We start from the raw sequence: 19028 nt of genomic DNA on the forward strand, positions 1-19028 counted from the left end.
AAAAGAAAGAAATCCTCGAAACTAAGCAGGAATCTAAAGCCACTGAAGAGAGAGAGAGATGCAAGGAATTCGGTGGAGGGAAAAAGCGAATAGGCAGAGATAGAATTAGCGACGGCATAGGAGTCTGAATGGCTGATTTCCCAACGGTACGGCGCGCGGCAAGCCATTTAGAGAGAGTTCCACGTGGCGCGAATGTTTGGCCGGAAACGGAGTGGGGGGTCGCGCGGAAAATTCGCGAGAATCGTACGCCAATCACGCGGCGCAGACGAAGTCTCGTTACTAATCCATAGATATCCCCTCCCCTGCCACCAGCGCCCTCTTTTCGCGCGATCCGTAAGCCGATTGCGGGTCGTGGAACGGGTTACACATTCAAATCGTTCGACCGATTCGTCGCGTGTAAGCTGCTTTCCGCCCGGGGATTTTGACAATTAGCGGAGCTTTATCTTTGTGCTCGCTCGTCACGCTTTGATACGCGCCCCGCTCCCCAAGTATTTTAGGCGGTTAGGTTCCTGCTCATTTCGTAGCGTCTCTGTGGATATGTGTACACAGAGTTATAATAGTCTTGTTTGCGATCGAGTGATAATAATCGGAAGTGATTCGATCGACGGTATCTCGCCAACGAATACGATTAATAATAATTGGAAAAATTGGAAGCGATTAGAGTCTCTAAATGAAGCTGCCGGGGAGAAAGTTGAGATTTTGATAAATCTTGGCGATTAATATTTGTTGTCGTAAAGGAATCACGATGCATCGTTTTTAATTTCCCAGTTACGAATATCAAATTAAATCACCTCGTATCTTACTCGATCTTGGGTTGAGCTCGTAGGCTCGTAGAAATTGAGATAACAATCTTGGTACGATTTCAATCGGAATCTTTAAAACAATTCGTTCCATTGGTATTTTAAAAATATGCATTATTCATCGATCAACATGTATCTCTATCATCTCGATCCAACTCGAATACACGTGAAACGATTTAAAATAGATAATATTCGCCGAGGAGCATTTACGATGAAAATTTATGCCTACTTTTACCATATATGGATTCGAAGCTGTAAAAGTGACCATTGATACGTTATGGAGAATAATAAATGGTTCATAAATTATTACGTCCTCGTGGGCGGTTTTACGATAATGGATCCTATTAAATTTCTTTTTCGGCATAAAAAAAAACAACAACGAGCAACAATTATCGTCATTGTGTATCGTCGTAAAAAAAAATAAAAAAGGAAAAAATTGTGCACGAGATCGAGCAGGGTACCACCCGGTATACACGTCGAAATGAGTATACGTGAAATTGATAAATATCGTGCAATTATTATAATTAAATTGCGAGCAAAAGCACGAATATCGTTCCTCGCACGGGAAACGATTCAAACGGCATTGTTTTTCAATTAACTTTTCCACACACAGTCGATCGTACGCGAGAAAACTTACTACCCTCTCTCTCCCCCCCTCCTCCTAGTACTTTAGACTTTGATATCTCGAGGGCGATAAATAACTAAATTGTTTTTACAGGCGGAGTATTGAATTATAAATTAATAAATAAATTCCCCCAAAGTCAAAATTGAATATAGAGAAGAGGAGAATGCGTTGTAACAAACAGTGAGCCCTTCCTCTCCTCCCTCTCCCCTCCTTCTTCTTGTTGAATAATTTATTCGTTATCCGTGACAGTACGAAATATGTCAGTCGATAATGTATTATCGTAATTATTTTCACTTGAAATAATATCATTTGTATTTGTATTATCGTTTCCGATCCGTGACAGCGGATAAATTTATATGGAACCGCTGTATCGTTGTTGCGTTCTCAAGCTCATTATGTATAAAACCCTTATTTTGCATATGGGATATCCTGGAAATTAATGGAATTAATCGATGCGTTACTCTTTTCCCTTTTTTATTATTTATTTATTATTCGACGATCTCGCGTTTATTAATTTATCATATCGCGCCATCTCGTTCTATTTTGCGCTTAATAAATAAGTGGATACGTGGATAGATAAGGTTTTAAGAATCTAGAATCTTATTTATTAAAAGTTTTAAATGTTTACTTTTCGTATATTTTTTTTTTCAAAATACACGATCGACATGGCGGTTTATTTTCGGTAGTAAAGGGAGTAAGTAAAAACTAAATTTCAAAAAGAAAAAAAAGAATAAAAATTCCCTTTCTCGACAATATCGTACAGTTCGCAAAGAATGCAATTTTTATATTATTTCAAAATGCGAAATATATTCTATATATCCCTCGTTTGGAAGGGGTAGGAAAATAAAAATTGTGATTTTATCGATGATTTTTTCCCATCGCAAGATTTATCGTTCGATCGTTAAAATTTTGATTGGCCTGATGGTTATGATCGTAAAACTTTTACGCCGCTTAACGTATAGGTAATATTAATTCGCAGAATTTTTTTTTCCTTTTTTTTTTTTTTTTTTTGTTTACGATCCTACATCCTCGCGCTCCATTTCCAACCTGGAGAATTTTCACGCGTAGTTCCTGGTCGTCGATCAAAATCTTTTTTTTTCTTTTTAAATATATATATATCGCGTAATTTATACAATTTTAGTTCGCTCGAGAATATTTGTCACGATGATAATAAAATAATGAAAAATTGTCGCATTTTTTTTCAGATTAAAATGGATCGATAACTTGGACAGATTTTTTCCATATAAAAAAAAGAACTAGTTTATTTATTTTCGAAACTTTTCCTTCCTTCCTTCCTAAGAGAGCTTGAAAAAAAATAAATCTAAATCATAATTATTAAATCAGGATTTAACTTGGACGCCGCTGAAAAATAATAATATTAACTTTATCATTAAATAACAATAGAATAAATCGTTTATTAATAAATCTAATATAAATAATTTCATTAATGTTTTTGTATCGATAAATTTATTATTGCAGTTTAAATTTTGTATCAATAGATGCAATAAATTCAAAATTAAATTTAAAATTAAAATTGCCGTATCTTCCATTCCATCTTCCATTCCATAATGGAGATATTGGAAATTCAAATTGTCGAGATGGGGGGGTACGTAAATTTTCGCCGTGAGAAAAATATATCCCTCATCAGATCCTCGATCATATATCGTTCGAGCTCCTTCGACAATTCTCTTCGTTTCGTATTTCATCTACGTAACTGGAAATCACCGTTTTCGAGGACGACAAAACGGTCAAAAATCCTCGAAACGGAACAATAAGAAAAATTTCCAACGTGTATTCTTCTTTTCGCCTCGTCCAAACTCGAACACCCTCCCTCCTTGCCGTCTAAATGTCTTTTTCAATTCGTGTTCGATGAGAAAGGGGGCGAAAGAAAGGAAAATGACACGTATCGAATTTATGCCTCCTCACACACACCCTATCTACTCACGAGTCGTTTACTCTCGCGTTTTTACGACGCATCCCTTTGCATCCCGCCAAAAAACCATAAACACGCCACGTAAAAGCATAATATGCTACGTAAATATCAGGCGTGGACATTCGCTTTACCATCCCTCGAGACGATTCTTTTTTATGGACCCCCCCCCCTTTTACACCAAATTGATCGTAACATCATTATGTTCGTTTATACTGCTTGTTTCCAGCACGCTGACGAAATTTTATGGAAAAGTCGTCCAAATTTACAATAATGATTCCAGCTATAACACCAAAAGATTAATTATGCGTATCGTTAAATTAAAATTCCCTTATATTACTACACACGCAGCCCAAGCAAAGTGAAATCTCGATTTTTGGAAACGAAATGGTCGATAAGAAACCGAGCGAGAGAGAAGAGGACTGGAGTGATCCGTCGATTTCTCCTCTTCGCCTTGGCCGGAAGCTTGCGTGGGGAGAGGAGAGGATAGTTGAAAAGTTAAACAGAGGATTGGAAATTGGGGATTCCTCGCTTCCTTGCGGCGGGTTAAACGTAGCGCGAAATTTGCACGGTTGAACGGCGACGCCCGTGGCTCGAAATCGTATTAACGCTGGGATTTCTTTCGCAACCACTCGGCGGTGAACCACCACCAATCGAAAACACGTTCTCGTCCCTGCTTCCTTTTTCTCCACGGGAGTTCTATTGGCGCGTAAAACAATTTTCGAACGCGTTAATGGCATTATCTTTCGCGGCGATTTGAAGGAATATCCCAGAAGAAATAATAATTTACCCATCGTCGTTGAAAACGCGACGTGAAACGTATCCGAGCTGGATCAACCGTGATAATCGTTAGCGCGGTAATTGCCCCTAGATGGAGCCGGTAATGATGGCAAACTCGGGCGCGATCCTATTAAACCAACTCCGGAACGAAAGGCTTCTCTACAGGAGGGAAGGATTCGCGATTCTACTCGCGACATTTCCGAATAAACGGAGCCGAGCTGACTGGAAGGCGTTAAATGATACGAGCGAATATAAAATTTACCACTTGTCCCTCTACCTTATTTAAGTTTTCTGAACTTTGTTAATAAATATACGTGTCGAAACGATCGAAAAAGGAAAAATTAATAACGATCGTACATTTATCAAACCGAAATCCTTCGATTCACCGGCGATAGTGAACTGGCGTTCATCTCGTGAGTTTTATGGGAAAATAAAGAAATCGAGCGACGGAACAATGGGTATTTTCGAAACACAACAGATGTCCACCTTTTTTTTTAATTCGATATTTCTCCCCACGCCCCCTTATCGCTCGCATTGTCCATTGCCGCTCGCCATTTTTGAATCCACGAATATATATATATATATATATTCGCGATCAACCGCGAGAATCCTCTCGATCGGGTTGATGCGTCCCGGATTGCAGCAGGCGGGGGCGTAGGGGGAGGTTTTCGAATATCTGCTCGATGGTCTATGAGAATTGGAAGATAGAATCCCCGCCGATTTTTTTTCATTTGGCGGACAATTGAGCTGCTCGAGCGATGCCACCGATTTTCGAACCGAGCGATATCGTATGGATATTTATTTGATGCCCATCGGTTGACAGATGCGCCACGGATTAACCGAGTTTAAATATGGATTTCCCCCTCCTCCCTGTTTTTATGCGCGCTTATTGATTTCGATTCGTTTACACGCGTTTATTTTTTAATGTAATCGCGCGCGAGAAAGGGGTTCTTTTTCGAAAGGGGTGAAAAGGGAGTATTATCGGTCGTTGAGTAAAAATTTTACAATCGTTTTACCGATCGTCCCGCACTTTGCATTTATTTTAAGATTTTAAGATTCGTAAAAGTCGAGAAAAATAACGAGGGAGTGCGAATTTTCATCTCTTCTTCGAATCGTAATCGGATTTGCCGATTTTTCGTCGAGATAAAAATATTCGATTACGCGTGTTATTAAAGGTATACCGATTGATGAAAAAAAAAAAAGGGAGAGAGAGAAGAAGAAACGTTTTCAAAAATATTCCAAAACTCCGTTACTCCCCTCTCCCCTCGGTTAATTTAATTATGTTTATCAACGGAATATTGATCCCCAAGCGAAATCTGATCTCCACGACCTAAATTTTAAAATTCATCGAGTATTCGTTCCTATAAAAAAAAAAAAAAAAAAAAACGGGAGAAAGAAATCCTTTCAATAATCCTTTCATATCCGCAAATTTTTAAAAATTAAAAAAAAATCAATCGCTTAAAAAAAAAAAAAAAAAGAAGGAAAAAAAGAGGAGGGAATAATAAAATTCATTGAACTGTCCGATACGGATCAATTTTGTTTGCCTATCACATTGTTATCGCAAAAAAGCCTCCAATTATTCCCGAAGTCCATCAAAATCGATCCACTCCCCCACCCCCCGGGTATTATCACGGGGAAAAACACTTCATCAACGGCCGACGAGCCGAATCTAATTCCATTCGAAGTGGATCACGCGAGGATCGAGCAAATAGGCCAATCGGATGTCAAACTTTCCCCTATCCTATGCCGGGACAACCTCACTCTCTATGGAGAAGGCGATAAAAGACAAAACGCGAGATCCTTTCAATTTTACGTAATTTCCTTCGAGGGAAGCCCCCCTCCATTTAACGAGCGCTTCTTCAAACCGAGTCATCCCCTCCTTCATCCCCATAATTCGTCTCTTATCACTCTCTTATATATATATATATTTATATGGGGTTGTTTAATTCTTTTATTCAGTGAAAATAGGATTTCCTATTTCCGAATATTCGTGAATGTTTAAGACTTGTTTAACATCATCCCCTCTTTTATCCCCATAATTCGTCTCTTATTGATCTCTTATTGGTGTTATATATATATTTATATGGGGTTGTTTAATTCTTTTATTCGGTGAAAATAGGATTTCCTATTTCCGAATATTCGTGAATGTTTAAGACTTGTTTAACATCATCCCCTTCTTTATCCCCATAATTCATCTCTTATTGGTCTCTTATTGGTGTGTGTGTATATATATATATATTTGTAAGGGGTTGTTTAATTCTTTTATTCAGAATTTCCTATTTCCGAATATCCGTGAATACATTTAAGATCGACAATTGCAGCAAGTAATCGTTCTTCAACAACGTGATTATACCGGTAAATAGTGTACGACAGGGGAATAATTTTAATCAATATTCTCAAATTTCTCGCGAAACTTTCCAAGAAAACGCGAATATATTCGAGCGGAATCCCTGAACTTTGTGCCCCGTAAGAGACAAGGGCTATAATATCCATCCTGGAACATACTCGAAACTCGAGGAACGAGGCAGAGATAGATAGAGAATTGATATCGAACAGACGCCCGACGATTTGCAGTGCTCGGCAAGTTTGTCCGTAAATCACGATACATCCAACCGAATACATCCTCCAAGATCCACTTCTTCCCTTTCTTCCCTCCAAACCATCCTCGTCCTTCCACCCTTTCGAGGGGAGGTTAAGCCCGCCTTGGAGATTCACCCAACTTTCGTTTCGCCCGTGAATTTTAATAACTGCTCGCCTCCTCTTTTATTTTCTTTCTTCTTCTTTTCACGCAGATGTCGAGGCTAGAGAGATCATCGCACGAAATTAGCGACAAATTGTCGAGATCGAATCTTTCCCATCCGAAGGTTTAAAAGGATTTAAAGATTTATTAATTTAAGAAATCGCATTAAAGTTTTCTAACAAAAGAATTAATGAGCGTGCGGTCTCCATTTTTTAAGAAAATAATCCAGAAATATCTCTAATATATATACTTGGAAAGACGAAGCGTTCACTCACAGCTTAATGATTCTCTTGGAATACACCCTTAGTAAAACTCCTAGAAATTATTCTCATCGTCGTGCTTACTGTATTACTTACCTGAAACAGAAACGTATTAGACATCTTTCGAATATAATTCGAAGACGAAAGATTCATCGACGAGCGTTAACCTTGATATCGATCTTGGCAGGGAACAAGGATATCAAGTAAACCTTCTTGAGAGTCGGATCCATGGACAAGTTGGAAAAGTAATCGCGAGAAAGAGTGGCCGGGACAACGTCCAAGATACACCTGCGTTACGGGGTCGTAAATCGAGGTTGCGAAGAAGGTGGTGGTGGTAGCAACCATCCCCACAACCTCTTAAGGATATTATAGGTCGCGTACGAGTTTCCGTTGGAAAGTTTTCCCCACATAAAAATATCACCGATTTATGAGAAAACTTGCCGGATCCTCCTCGTTGCCACGGTAATTGTCCAAGATGTATCGCCTCTCCCCTCCGAGTTTTATCTCTCCTCGGTGGATACAGGGCGCTGTATTCCCCCACAGGGTCGAGGAAACGAAATTTCGTTCGTTGTTAAAATTTAACGCGGATAAATATATATGCACGGATTGTTCGAATCGTGTTCTTTGTCGAGAATTTCGTTGGAGAAGATTTCTTGACTTGACGTTGAAGGTAATTAATTAGTGCTGTTTAAGTCATTAAATTCTCAAAAAGGTTAATCGAATTACACAAATGTTCGAACGGTAGATCATAAATAGATCGATCTCTATGCGTAAATTTTGAAAAAATATGGTTAAGAAAGAGAGAAAAAATCAAAATAGCAACGGTGGCTGTGCTTTTAAATCGGACAGTTCTCAACTATATGCGGTATAATGCGAAACGAGCAGTTGCTGAAAAGAAGCAAAGTTGCGATTAAATCTTCCGATTTCAATAATTTAAAGACAAATTCTTTGCAAGTCGATATTTTTATGGAGAAAAGTTCGTGCTTCTTGACAAATCGTTTCTGAAATTCTATATTGGAATTAGAAATTTGATAAAAATTGTAAATGATTTCAATAATTTAAAAAGTCAATGTTGAAAATTCGGAAGAATTCTATACTGGAATTAGAAATTCGATGAATAAAAATAGCAAATGACTTCAATAATTTAAAGACAAATTCTTTGCAAGTCGATATTTTTATGGAGAAAAGTTCGTGCTTCTTGACAAATCGTTTCTGAAATTCTATATTGGAATTAGAAATTTGATAAAAATTGTAAATGATTTCAATAATTTAAAAAGTCAATGTTGAAAATTCGGAAGAATTCTATACTGGAATTAGAAATTCGACGAATAAAAATAGCAAATGACTTCAATAATTTAAAAAATCAATATTGAAATTCGTAAAGTAGAAATTCGATGAATAAAAATTGCAAATGACTTGAATAATTTAAAAACAAAGTCAGTGTTAAAAATTCGTAAGAATTCTATACTGGAATTAGAAATTCGATGAATAAAAATTGCAAATGACTTCAATAATTTAAAAAGTCAATATTGAAATTCGTAAATTAGAAATTCAATGAATAAAAATTACAAATGACTTGAATAATTTAAAAACAAACTCAATGCTGAAAATTCGTAAGAATTTTTCTTATACTGGAATTAGAAATTCGACGAATAAAAATTGCAATAATTTGAAGACAAATTCTCTGCAAATCGAGAAAAAAAATTCTCGTTTCGAAATACCACTCTGGAATTAGAAATTCGAGGCGAATTAAAATGATTGAAAATGCAAGCTCTTTATAAAAGTAAAAATAATTCTATCATTTTTTTTTTTTGTCCCCCTCGGCAAATAATTGACGCATGACCGATAATCACCAGCTTTCCGCCCGTTCCACCGTATTCCCATTAGCTTTAAAACCACCATGCCCCCCCTCGCCGTGTATTTACAGCCAAAAGCGGATAATACTTTCGCGCAAACCCGTTCCGCTTCCGGCATTCCGACAACAAAGTACTTTCACGCATTGCAACATGCTGGAAATGTGTAGTTAATGTGGCTTACACGGGGATTAAAATCTTGCGTAGGAAAGCGCGCTCCCCTCCCTCCCTTTTTTCCTCGCCTTTCTCAATGTTCCGCTCCTGAACACGAACGGTCGAATTAAACGCCTTGGCCAATCTCTCGATCGAATTCTCGACCGAATAAAATCGCGCGAATCATCGAATAGCGCATTAAACGACCCTCCAAAGACCGCGATTAATTCCAACAAACTCGTTCGAATATATTATCCCGAATTAAAAATACTTTAATAAAATATACAAATATATATATATATATCAGTGATAAAATACGATTGGCGCAAAATCTCGTGGGGAGGGAGAAGGCATACGGGCCCCATTGGAATTTCCACGGTGTTGGTACACATAAACCCTGGAGAGAGACCGGCCCTCGGTCAATGTAAATTCTCCCAACACACGGGCTTTTCGGCTAATGGTGGCGGTGGCGTGGGTGTGTATGCCGCTGCTACGGCTATCAATTTAACGGTGTAAGTCCGTAATATAGCGCCAGAGTCCAGAACCAGAGGGAGAGACCCGGCCTGGAACAGCCACCACCGCCCTCCTCCCACCACCCCCTTAAAACTGGCCAACGAAGTAAGAGGATTAAAGTACGGGGAGGCTCGCGAGGGCGGGGAGGGAGGGGGTGGTGGTTCCGTTTTTATATAACCTTCCAATATTTCAACCGTTTTTGCCGGGGCTCGCGTTAATCAACTCGAGAAATGAATTTAATAACCGACCGCGGGAAGAAAATCGGGGAGAAATCGTTTCCGCGATGATCCCTCGGATCCGCCGTCTCGTTTGTACCAGGCTGAAACGCGACGCTTCGCCATGGGAACAAATTTTTTTCGTTTGATCGGTTCGATACTTTTTTTCTTCCCTCCTTTCTCCACGAGAAGAGAGATTCGGAAAAAGAAATTAACGGGTTATGTTAAAACCGCACGTCGAAAATGGTAATTTTTACATTCCGCAATTGATTTATTAATGAAGTAATTTTAAAAAATTCGAATTTCTTCCGATCTTTTATAATAAATCTAAAATAAAACAATTATGCAGCATCGTGAAAAATTCGAATTTCCTTTACGAAAATTTACCGATCGGATAAAAGGAACATTCGAAACATTGTTTTTGGACATACATGTTCAAAAACAGTCGTAAAGGAAGAAACAAGGGAGCGCCTCGACGAAAGATTCAAGCTGGGTCCGATATTCACGGATTGCATTATTCGTTGGATCGGCGGGTATCGAATTTCGATTAATCGATCGGCCGGCCATTAAGAGCGGCCATTAATAAGAGGGGGTTGGTTAATATCGTAAAGAGGCTCGCGCGGATTCCGCGGCAACGTCGACACCTCGGAGATGGATGACGGCAACCGAATAATAAAGAATGGAGGAGAGCATTTCTCAAATTTTTCCACCCTCTCTTTCATCCATAGCATTCCCATTCTTCCTCCCATGCCCGTATCAGACGCGAGCTCCTGCTCTGTAATTTTTTTAGGGGGTGGCGACCCTCCTCCGCTCTTTGTCGTTGCTTCTCGTTTCCTTTCTCTTTCTTTTTTTCATTCGCAAACGCGGGAAATTCTCGCGTCCTCCTCTTTCCAGATCCTGTTTCGACAGAAACTTTATATTACGGAGCGATTCGAACGTGCGATTTAAAAATTTTTCCAAGCTAGATCCGCAAGTTTTTTTGTTTCATCATTTTTCATAAATCGATCCCACTTTAAGACGGAGGAGCAGGAGAAAATACTTCATTTTCCTGCCGATTGCAAGCCGTTCTTTTCTTCTAACAGTTTCGATTAGTTTAACGCGTTAATATATAATTGTGACCATCCAGGTTTCCGAGCGTGGCTAAAGAAAACAAGGGTGAAGCAATTTGCGTATCTGGAATGTAATTAGGTCTAAAGGGCGTTGTCATTATTGTCAGCCGGGCCATTGACCACTGAGAAAGAGAGAAAGAGATTCTGGTTTCGCTCGATCCTTCAACCCATTTACACACCGTTTAAACGTTCCACGAGCCGGATACGTAATGGACTATCTCAGTGGAGGATTATTAGGAAACCTCAAGGAACCAACGACTATTTCCTTCTAACAATTTTGCGCCAATTTTATTCGACAACTTGGTTTTCGCACTTGGAACAAATGAATAAATATTCGAGAGACTAGTTGAATCTCTTAGAATCGAGACGTGACCGGATAAATTAAAAGAAGAAAAATACGCGAAGAGTTATTTGGATAAGAATAACCTGTTGGACAGTTCCATTATCTTAAAATATATACTTAAAATGAAACGGAATGGCGCAATAAAAAGCAAGCCACCGCCAAGTTTCTTTTTTTATCAATAATCTCTCGAAAAGCGAGTTAACGTTAATGACATCGCTAAAGTTTCCTTCACGCCTCGGGAAAACCGCTGTAAAAATCGCACATGTTTCCATAAAAACAATCTCCTATTTTCCTGTTATTGCCTTCCTCCGTTGTAAATATTAAACCGTGGATAACGTGGAAATTTTTATTTCTTAATTATTCCCGACGGAGAATACGGAAGAGAGAGAGAGAGAGCGAAGAAACATCGAGACAACGTACGTTTAATCGCGTAAGAAATTTCACGGGAGGAACGTTTGCCAAGGGCCAAGAAGCCAACGGCATACTTGCGCAACTTCCGGCGGAACGAAAGTCTCCTCCTCTCGAACATGGAGCAGGGGGAGGGAGTATAATACCTAACTACCGTTCCCGTTGTTTGATTATACAACGATCCGCGTAAACTTTCCACGACAGTTGGAAATGGCTATTACGAAGTTGAAATCGAAGTTGCAATGTAAACACGTTTCATCCACGGCCGACCTAACCCAACCTCTAACGGTTAATCCAATCCTCGATCTGCGAAGAAGCAGTAATCGTTAATGCTCAATTATTACTGTCACGTAAATTATTAGAAATTGAGACAAGCGGAACCGCGCATCCCTCGACTTGTCACGAAAGAAGGGTTGGCGACGGAGGTGCAGGTGCGTTTCTCGCCGGGGGACATGTACGGGGCTTTCATTAGCCGCAGGAAATTAAGGCAGAGCCGAGATAGAGAGGGTGTCGAATATCGCACCCCGGGGGGCCAGAATCCCGAAAATTGACTCTCATTTTTCTCCGATTCAGCCCCCATTCTCACACGCGAAATTACGAAATCGGGCGAATGTTCTGGAGGAACATTCTCAGGGAGTGGTGCGAAATCGAAAATGTCCATTCGTGTATAATAACGCACACAGGGAGAGAAGGGTTTTAAACCCTCGATTACGCTGGTCACGTGTGGTGTCCTGTGCGATACGAAAGTCGCATACAAAAGTTTTTCTCGTCGTTGCTGTGCGCTTGTCTCGCTGCCTTTCGCACGTTCGTGACGACGATGGAGGATGTTGAAGGGGAGGGAGCGAGGTGTAATTCTTCTTTAAACGTTCTTAATACAATTAGGGTGGGTTTGTTGAATCGCGAGGATAATCACAACGAATATTCGGGAATAAATGTGTCTGAATAAAAAGAACGAGACGTTTGATTGGCGAGGGGGAAAAAATCAATATCGAACGCAGCGTGTAAACGGAACACGTTCGAGACACGGCGGGATTATTATTAATTTCTGAAATGGCGGTATTCATTCTCACAATATCTCTCAATAAGCGTAACGCAATACATAAACCAATTACACTGTCAATTCGCCGCTTCGACGACGCATAACAATTAACAGAGAAACAGACTAAACCCAATTTTAAACAACTGTATTCAAAATGTTTGCGCTCAATTTATCCTTGCGTCCTTTTTTCTTTCGTTCCTTCGAATTTCCGCCCACTTTTTCTCTGTCAACCAATCTAAAACTTGATTCAATAGCAAAATTTTTACACCCTTGATCAAGTATTATCGAGAGAAAAAGAAAAATGGCGTCAAAGATGCGATATCAACTCTCTCTCTCTCTCGTGACTGGTCGCCCGCAGTCGTTCGGAAAGGGCCTAAAGGGGAAAGGAGGAATCGGCAGGATTGGAAGAACAACGGGCCGTGGGAAACGTGACGAATTACTCGGTGCTCGATAATAAAGGGGCGAGAAGGAAAGTGAGAAGGGACGCATGAATAAACGAGTGAGAGGGTTGATGAACTACGGGTAGAACTAACACGGGACAAATCAGGTTGCTCCAAGTCGACGAGGATTTTCAGTAATTTCGTAGCGCCATCGGCTGAACCTGCTGCTTTCCACCCTCCCCCGTTCCTCTCTCCTCCTTTTTTCACGCTCACGTTTCACGTTTCTCGTCCACGTAACGAACGGTATTCCGCTGATCACGAATAATTTCTTTCTGGAGAGTCCATTAGGGGACCGTTGCTTTCGACGCCTCTCGTCCACTCGAAAAAACGAAGGACTAAGTTAGAAAAAATCTTCTGAAAACCATTTTATTTCCTATGGAATAATTGCAATAACCTTGGTTAACAACGTCGTATTTTAATATTGCTCTTTAGATCGAAATTGAGTTGCGGAGAGGAAGAGAAAAGTTGATATTATCAGGAGCGTTGTCGAGATCGAAAAAGGTGGATGTAAAATATATATATATATATTCAAGAGGTACGCTTCGGGGGACGGAGGAAAAGCTGATAAAGCTGCTTCGTATTCAATTTAAACGATGTTGAAGAGGAGACTGTGGGGTCGATGATGGCCCAAATTTATCGTCAGAATCTATTATTTCTTCTGGCGGCGCCCACCACCTTTGGCCTTTTCTCATATTCCGCCTACCTCCTCACCCCCGTTTCGCTTCCTCCCTTTCGTCCCGATTTCCGGAAACAGAGAGAGAGAGAGGGGAGAACGATCTTTTTCCGCCAAATCAACCCGGCAAATTGGGGCTTGCAAATGATCCCGCCTTAAAGATTCCGCTAATTGTAACGATGGAGGAGATGGGCGGATTTCCAGGGAAGAAGTCTTACCGCTAAACTAATTGCGACCGGCGAAAGGAGGAGTAGGAACAAAGTTGACGTTCCACGGGACAGAATGTCTCTTTTAACTTCTTTCCTTTTCCTTTTTTTTCTCCACTCGAGGAGTGGAGTTTCGCAGGGGTAAGGTTCTTTAATGGTAAATTGGATTAATTAGCTCTCGATTTTTTACTCGAGATTGTACGACAGGTACCAGTTGAATTCTAAATATTTCGCGTTGCCGGTACATCACTTTCGCTCGATCCTGGCATAAACGCATCACGTAAAAAGAAACTGGACAGAATCTAACCTTTTTGCGAAAGAGAAAAAGAGAAAATCGGCCGATCGAGGAGGAAGAACAACATTTTCGGGCACGAGAGAGCCGCGTCTCGTTTCCTCTGCGGTGTAAAGTCAACGATGGCAAAAAGGGGAGGGGGGAAAAAAAGGAAAGGTCGAGCTAGCGTTCAGCGATCGAAGATTCGATAATCGCAGGGAGCTCGTTCGCGGCAGCGATACGGCTGGCAGCGTCCAATTACCGATCGGTAATTGGGGCAGAATTTCTGCTGAGCTTAAATTCGCGCTCCGGTGTCCGAATCCCCCCCTCCACGGTCACTCCCGCGCCCAACTCTTCGTTAATTAAACCGATTAAACCCGCGACCCCTCCCCCACATCTCCCCCTCCCCCTTTTTCGCATCGCGCAGAAGAGGGAAATACGGATGGAAGAAAAAGAACGGACCTCGAACGTCGAAGCTGAGATCAATTACGAAGGGAATCTTAGATATTTGGGATTGCAGATGAGAATATATTATTCTTGGACACGTAGATTTCGCAAATGAGGATATACGATTGTTGGATATCCGAATTAGCGAGGGGATATCGATTTTTGGATGAATTAACTTGGAAAATTGTTCGATCCTTGGGTTATTTGGATTAATCGAGAATCTTGGATGCGCACCGGCGAAGATACGGATGAGAATACAGCTTGATTCTTAGATACTTGGGTGGAAGGAAATTTCATTGTGGAAACGTGAAGTTTGTTGTTGCCGGTTGGCGGTTGGAAAGTTTGAGAAGATTGGATTACGGAAGTTACGAAACGGTTCTTCGCGTCTTTTCGAGTAATTTCGCGAATTTCGCGAGGATTATCGTTTATTCAATTCCTCTTATTATTTTCCCCGGAGTTTGTTTCGATTTTTATTTTTCTTGTACGATTATTGATAGCGGTGCAATTTTATACGGTCGAGATTGAACGGGTATCCGCAACGACTATTTATTCCTCGTTTGTTGCAAACACTTCGTGAAACTAAGAGACGCGCAATTGTAAATAAATTTCCAACGGATAATCTGGAACAAATGACAACCGCGATTCGTACTTTTTACCAAACTACGCGGTAACGCAATTACTAGAAAATGTTCACCGATACCCTCGTTACACTTTTATCGATGCTTCTTCCATCTTCCGTTCCTCGTTACCATTGCGACCCGTATTCCGGTCAAAAGTCAAGGAAACGATATAATCGAAGAAGCGCGTAATTGAATAATCAATCGTTGCCAAGTATCCATTATAACTCGTCCAACGGAAGAGGAATAATTACTGAATAATTGTCCATAATTTACAGAGAGCAGGATAAAATAAGAGAAAGCAAAATACACCAGAATGAAGAATCCCAAATTTTATTACACAAATTGAAATTGAATGTATTCTTTAATCTGTAAAAACCGAATCACGAAGATAGGATACCTCCAAACTTCAACTCCTTTCCCGTTGATTCGATGGATACACCTCGACGAGTAAAAAAAAAAAAAAAAAGAAACGCGCCAGACGAAAAGAAACGAAAAGAAGAAAAAGGAAACTGCACTCGTTAGACGCGTGCAGTGTAGTTTCATCATCGAAGCCCTCGCGGTGGCGCATTTTAAAAGGCAGGCACCGCGTTTATTATACGGCCTCTCTCGCTCATCGCCGATAATTACCCACGGAACACCGATTCGAATCAAAGTGACCAAAGGCTGAATCCGCGCAACTGAGTAAAAAGCTGGCTCACCCCAACGTAAAAGACACGAATTTCGTTCTCATATTCTCCATTAAAGACGCACCGATATGGCGAACCATCCCTTGTTACATAATACCGCCCAATACCCGTAATGATTAAATGTCTTCTGATAAAAAAAACAAATCACGAACGATTTATTTAATGAGATAATTATTTGCGAATCCTCGGTCACAAATCGCTCGAAACAACGAAACGCATTTTCAAAGAGAAACGAATTTTTTCCTGTTTCTCGAAGACGACAAAACGACACCAACGATGAGATAATTATTTACAAGAGATAACTTTTCGAGGAGATTGAATCCCGAGTCACAAATTTAACAAATATCGAGAAACGCTCGCCTAGAACAAGGAAAAGGAAAGGAGAACTACGAGCGAAATTTTCAAAGAGAAACGAATTTTTTCTCGAACACGACGAAAAGATCGACACCAACGACGAGATAATTATTTACAAGAGATAACTTTTCGAGGAGATTGAATCCCGAGTCACAAATTTAACAAATATCGAGAAACGCTGCTGGAACAAGGAAATGGAAAGGAGAATGGGCGAGAACTACGAGCGAAATTATTTTCAATTATTATTATTATTATTATTATTAATTATTTTCAAAGAGAAACGAATTTTTTTCTTTTTCTCGAAGACGATCGAAGATCACACGTTTAATCATTGGAAAGAGGATGACGTTTCTAACGAGCATCACCAACGATGAGATAATTATTTACAAGAGATAACTTTTCGAGGAGATTGAATCCCGAGTCACAAATTTAAGAAATATCGAGAAACGCTCGCCTGGAACAAGGAAAAGGAAAGGAGAATGGGCGAGAACTACGAGCGAATTTTTTTCTTTTTCTCGAAGACGATCGAAAAAGATCGAAGATCACAATGTTAATCATTGGAAAGAGGACGACGTTTCTAACGAGCATCACCAACGATGAGATAATTATTTACAAGAGATAACTTTTCGAGGAGATTGAATCCCGAGTCACAAATTTAGCACCAGATATCGAGAAACGGTCGGGGAAGAGGGAGAGGGAAGAGAGATGGGCGAAAACTATGAGCGAAATGTATTTTCAAAGAGAGGGAGAGAGGCGTCTCGCGATAAGCGGTTATCAGAGTGTAATTCAATTACTGGTTCCTTCACGGTGCCCCGAGCGGCATTGTTCAATTTTGTTCCTTCCCCCTTGGCGGATCGTTGTCGGGGCAAAGAGGGAACTGATTCGTTATCGCCCCTCCCCTCCCTCCGCGACCCGGCCAGACGCACAATGGTGTTAAATAAGAGATAACCGAGCGAGTGCTGATATCGTACCACTCCGACCGACGACAACCTCGTTAATGCGAATCCATCCTCCTCGTTAATTAACCAATTAAACGGCGAGTTTTTAACATAGTTTTCGATAGTTGCAGCTCTTTGTTTATCCACTCTTTCTTATTCCATCCCTCTTTTCTTTTTTCGCGGGCAGGGAGTACGCATCGAAGATATTCGAATTAACATCGTGGAAAGAATCTTCTTGCATTTTCTTTTACCTGTCTATTTCGACAGTTTCAAAATTACGATTGGACGCGCTCTCCACGAACCCTCGAAAGAGGAGAAACGAGGGGGAAGACAACGACGAGGAATCGGAGGAGACGAGGCTCGGTGGCGCGAAACTCTTTAACGACTCTTGCACGCGGAGAAATACAAAAGCGATTTATACCTGGCCAAGATTCTAAGCAATTTCTAACTTTAATCTTACGTGTCACTTTTAAAATAAATAAAAGAAAGGGAATCGTTGCAATAATAATTTCATACTGTTAATTTTACAACAGTTTGAAAAGTTTTTCTCTGTTTATTGACTAGATTGTTTGCAACTCTTACCAATTTTCCACGAATGCTGATTCCACGAATCACGATCTTAGAAAATAATGATAGTTGGAACTTGAAGACGATTGTCGAAGACAGATCAAATATCCTTTTTTTTTTTTTTATTCAAAACTACAAAAAGTCGAAACCTGGTTGTGATAAATTCAAAGCAGGGAAGAAATCGCGAGAGAAGACCAGGGCACTTTACGCGAGGCTCTAATTGGCTGCAGAGACACAGGTTGGAGAGGCAACCAATTAAAAAGAGCTGAGCACAGAGGAAAAAAAGCTGAGCGGGAAAGGCGGTTGTATAATCGATTCTCGAATCGGAGGCGCATCGAAGTTGCGTGTACGTTTCATTTATTTCCTTGTTTTATTCGTGTCTCCTCTCTTTCTCCCCCAACGAATTACGATATTTTCTTGATCAAATTTCGGTACAATTTCTTGATCTCGACTGACACGAGAATACTTTCCTTTTTTATTTACATTTATACGAAGCGAGAAACGATATGTAAATCATTGTTGTTGAAAATAAGAAAAAAACATTGGAATTTATCTGGGACGAAATCTTATTGGGGAAAAAAAAGATCGACGATAAATGTTTCATTGGCAAGAGATATTAATTGTGAAACAATTATAAATATTCAAGATTCCTCGGGGCTATTTCCATAAACACGTATTCGCGACGCAAGTGTTAGACGATCGCGGTTCCAGATATATAAACAACTTTTTCTTATCATAAGAGTTGCCATATTTCTGAGAAATGTCCTTTCAAAATGGATATAAAGATCGACGAAACAATTTAAACGCGCGTTTCTAACGTAGAAATAAAAATTTTCAGATATGGAATATTCTCCCCGTGAATTTGCGAAAATCCAGGATAATCTTACACGATTCTATTAATTCGAAACAAAATTTAATTGTAAAAATATTACTTTCTGTGCTTACCAATTTGTCTCTTGTACATTGTTATTCTTATCGAGTTGAAGTGTCGGGCTGTTGAACAATTTATAGTCGAGTAGTAATTTCTGTTGCTGCATTTTGCTCTAACTGTACGCTGC

At 40.0% G+C, this 19028-nt stretch overlaps 1 protein-coding gene across 31 annotated transcripts in view; it reads right to left on the minus strand.

Moving 5' to 3' along the window:
• LOC107994778 (CUGBP Elav-like family member 2) overlaps positions 1-19028 on the minus strand; it is a 383891-nt gene that overhangs the window by 192046 nt on the left and 172817 nt on the right. For 2 of the 31 annotated variants that reach the window (XM_062085653.1, XM_062085658.1), the window contains exon 2: positions 18916-19024. The exons of the other annotated variants lie outside the window; for them this stretch is intronic. In XM_062085653.1, the coding sequence (XP_061941637.1) occupies positions 18916-19007 (92 nt within the window). In that variant the 5' untranslated portion in view covers positions 19008-19024. The remainder of the gene's footprint in view (positions 1-18915; positions 19025-19028) is intronic. 31 annotated transcript variants of the gene reach the window in all.

The sequence above is a fragment of the Apis cerana genome, linkage group LG1 (assembly GCF_029169275.1).
Source record: "Apis cerana isolate GH-2021 linkage group LG1, AcerK_1.0, whole genome shotgun sequence".
NCBI lineage: Eukaryota > Metazoa > Arthropoda > Insecta > Hymenoptera > Apidae > Apis > Apis cerana.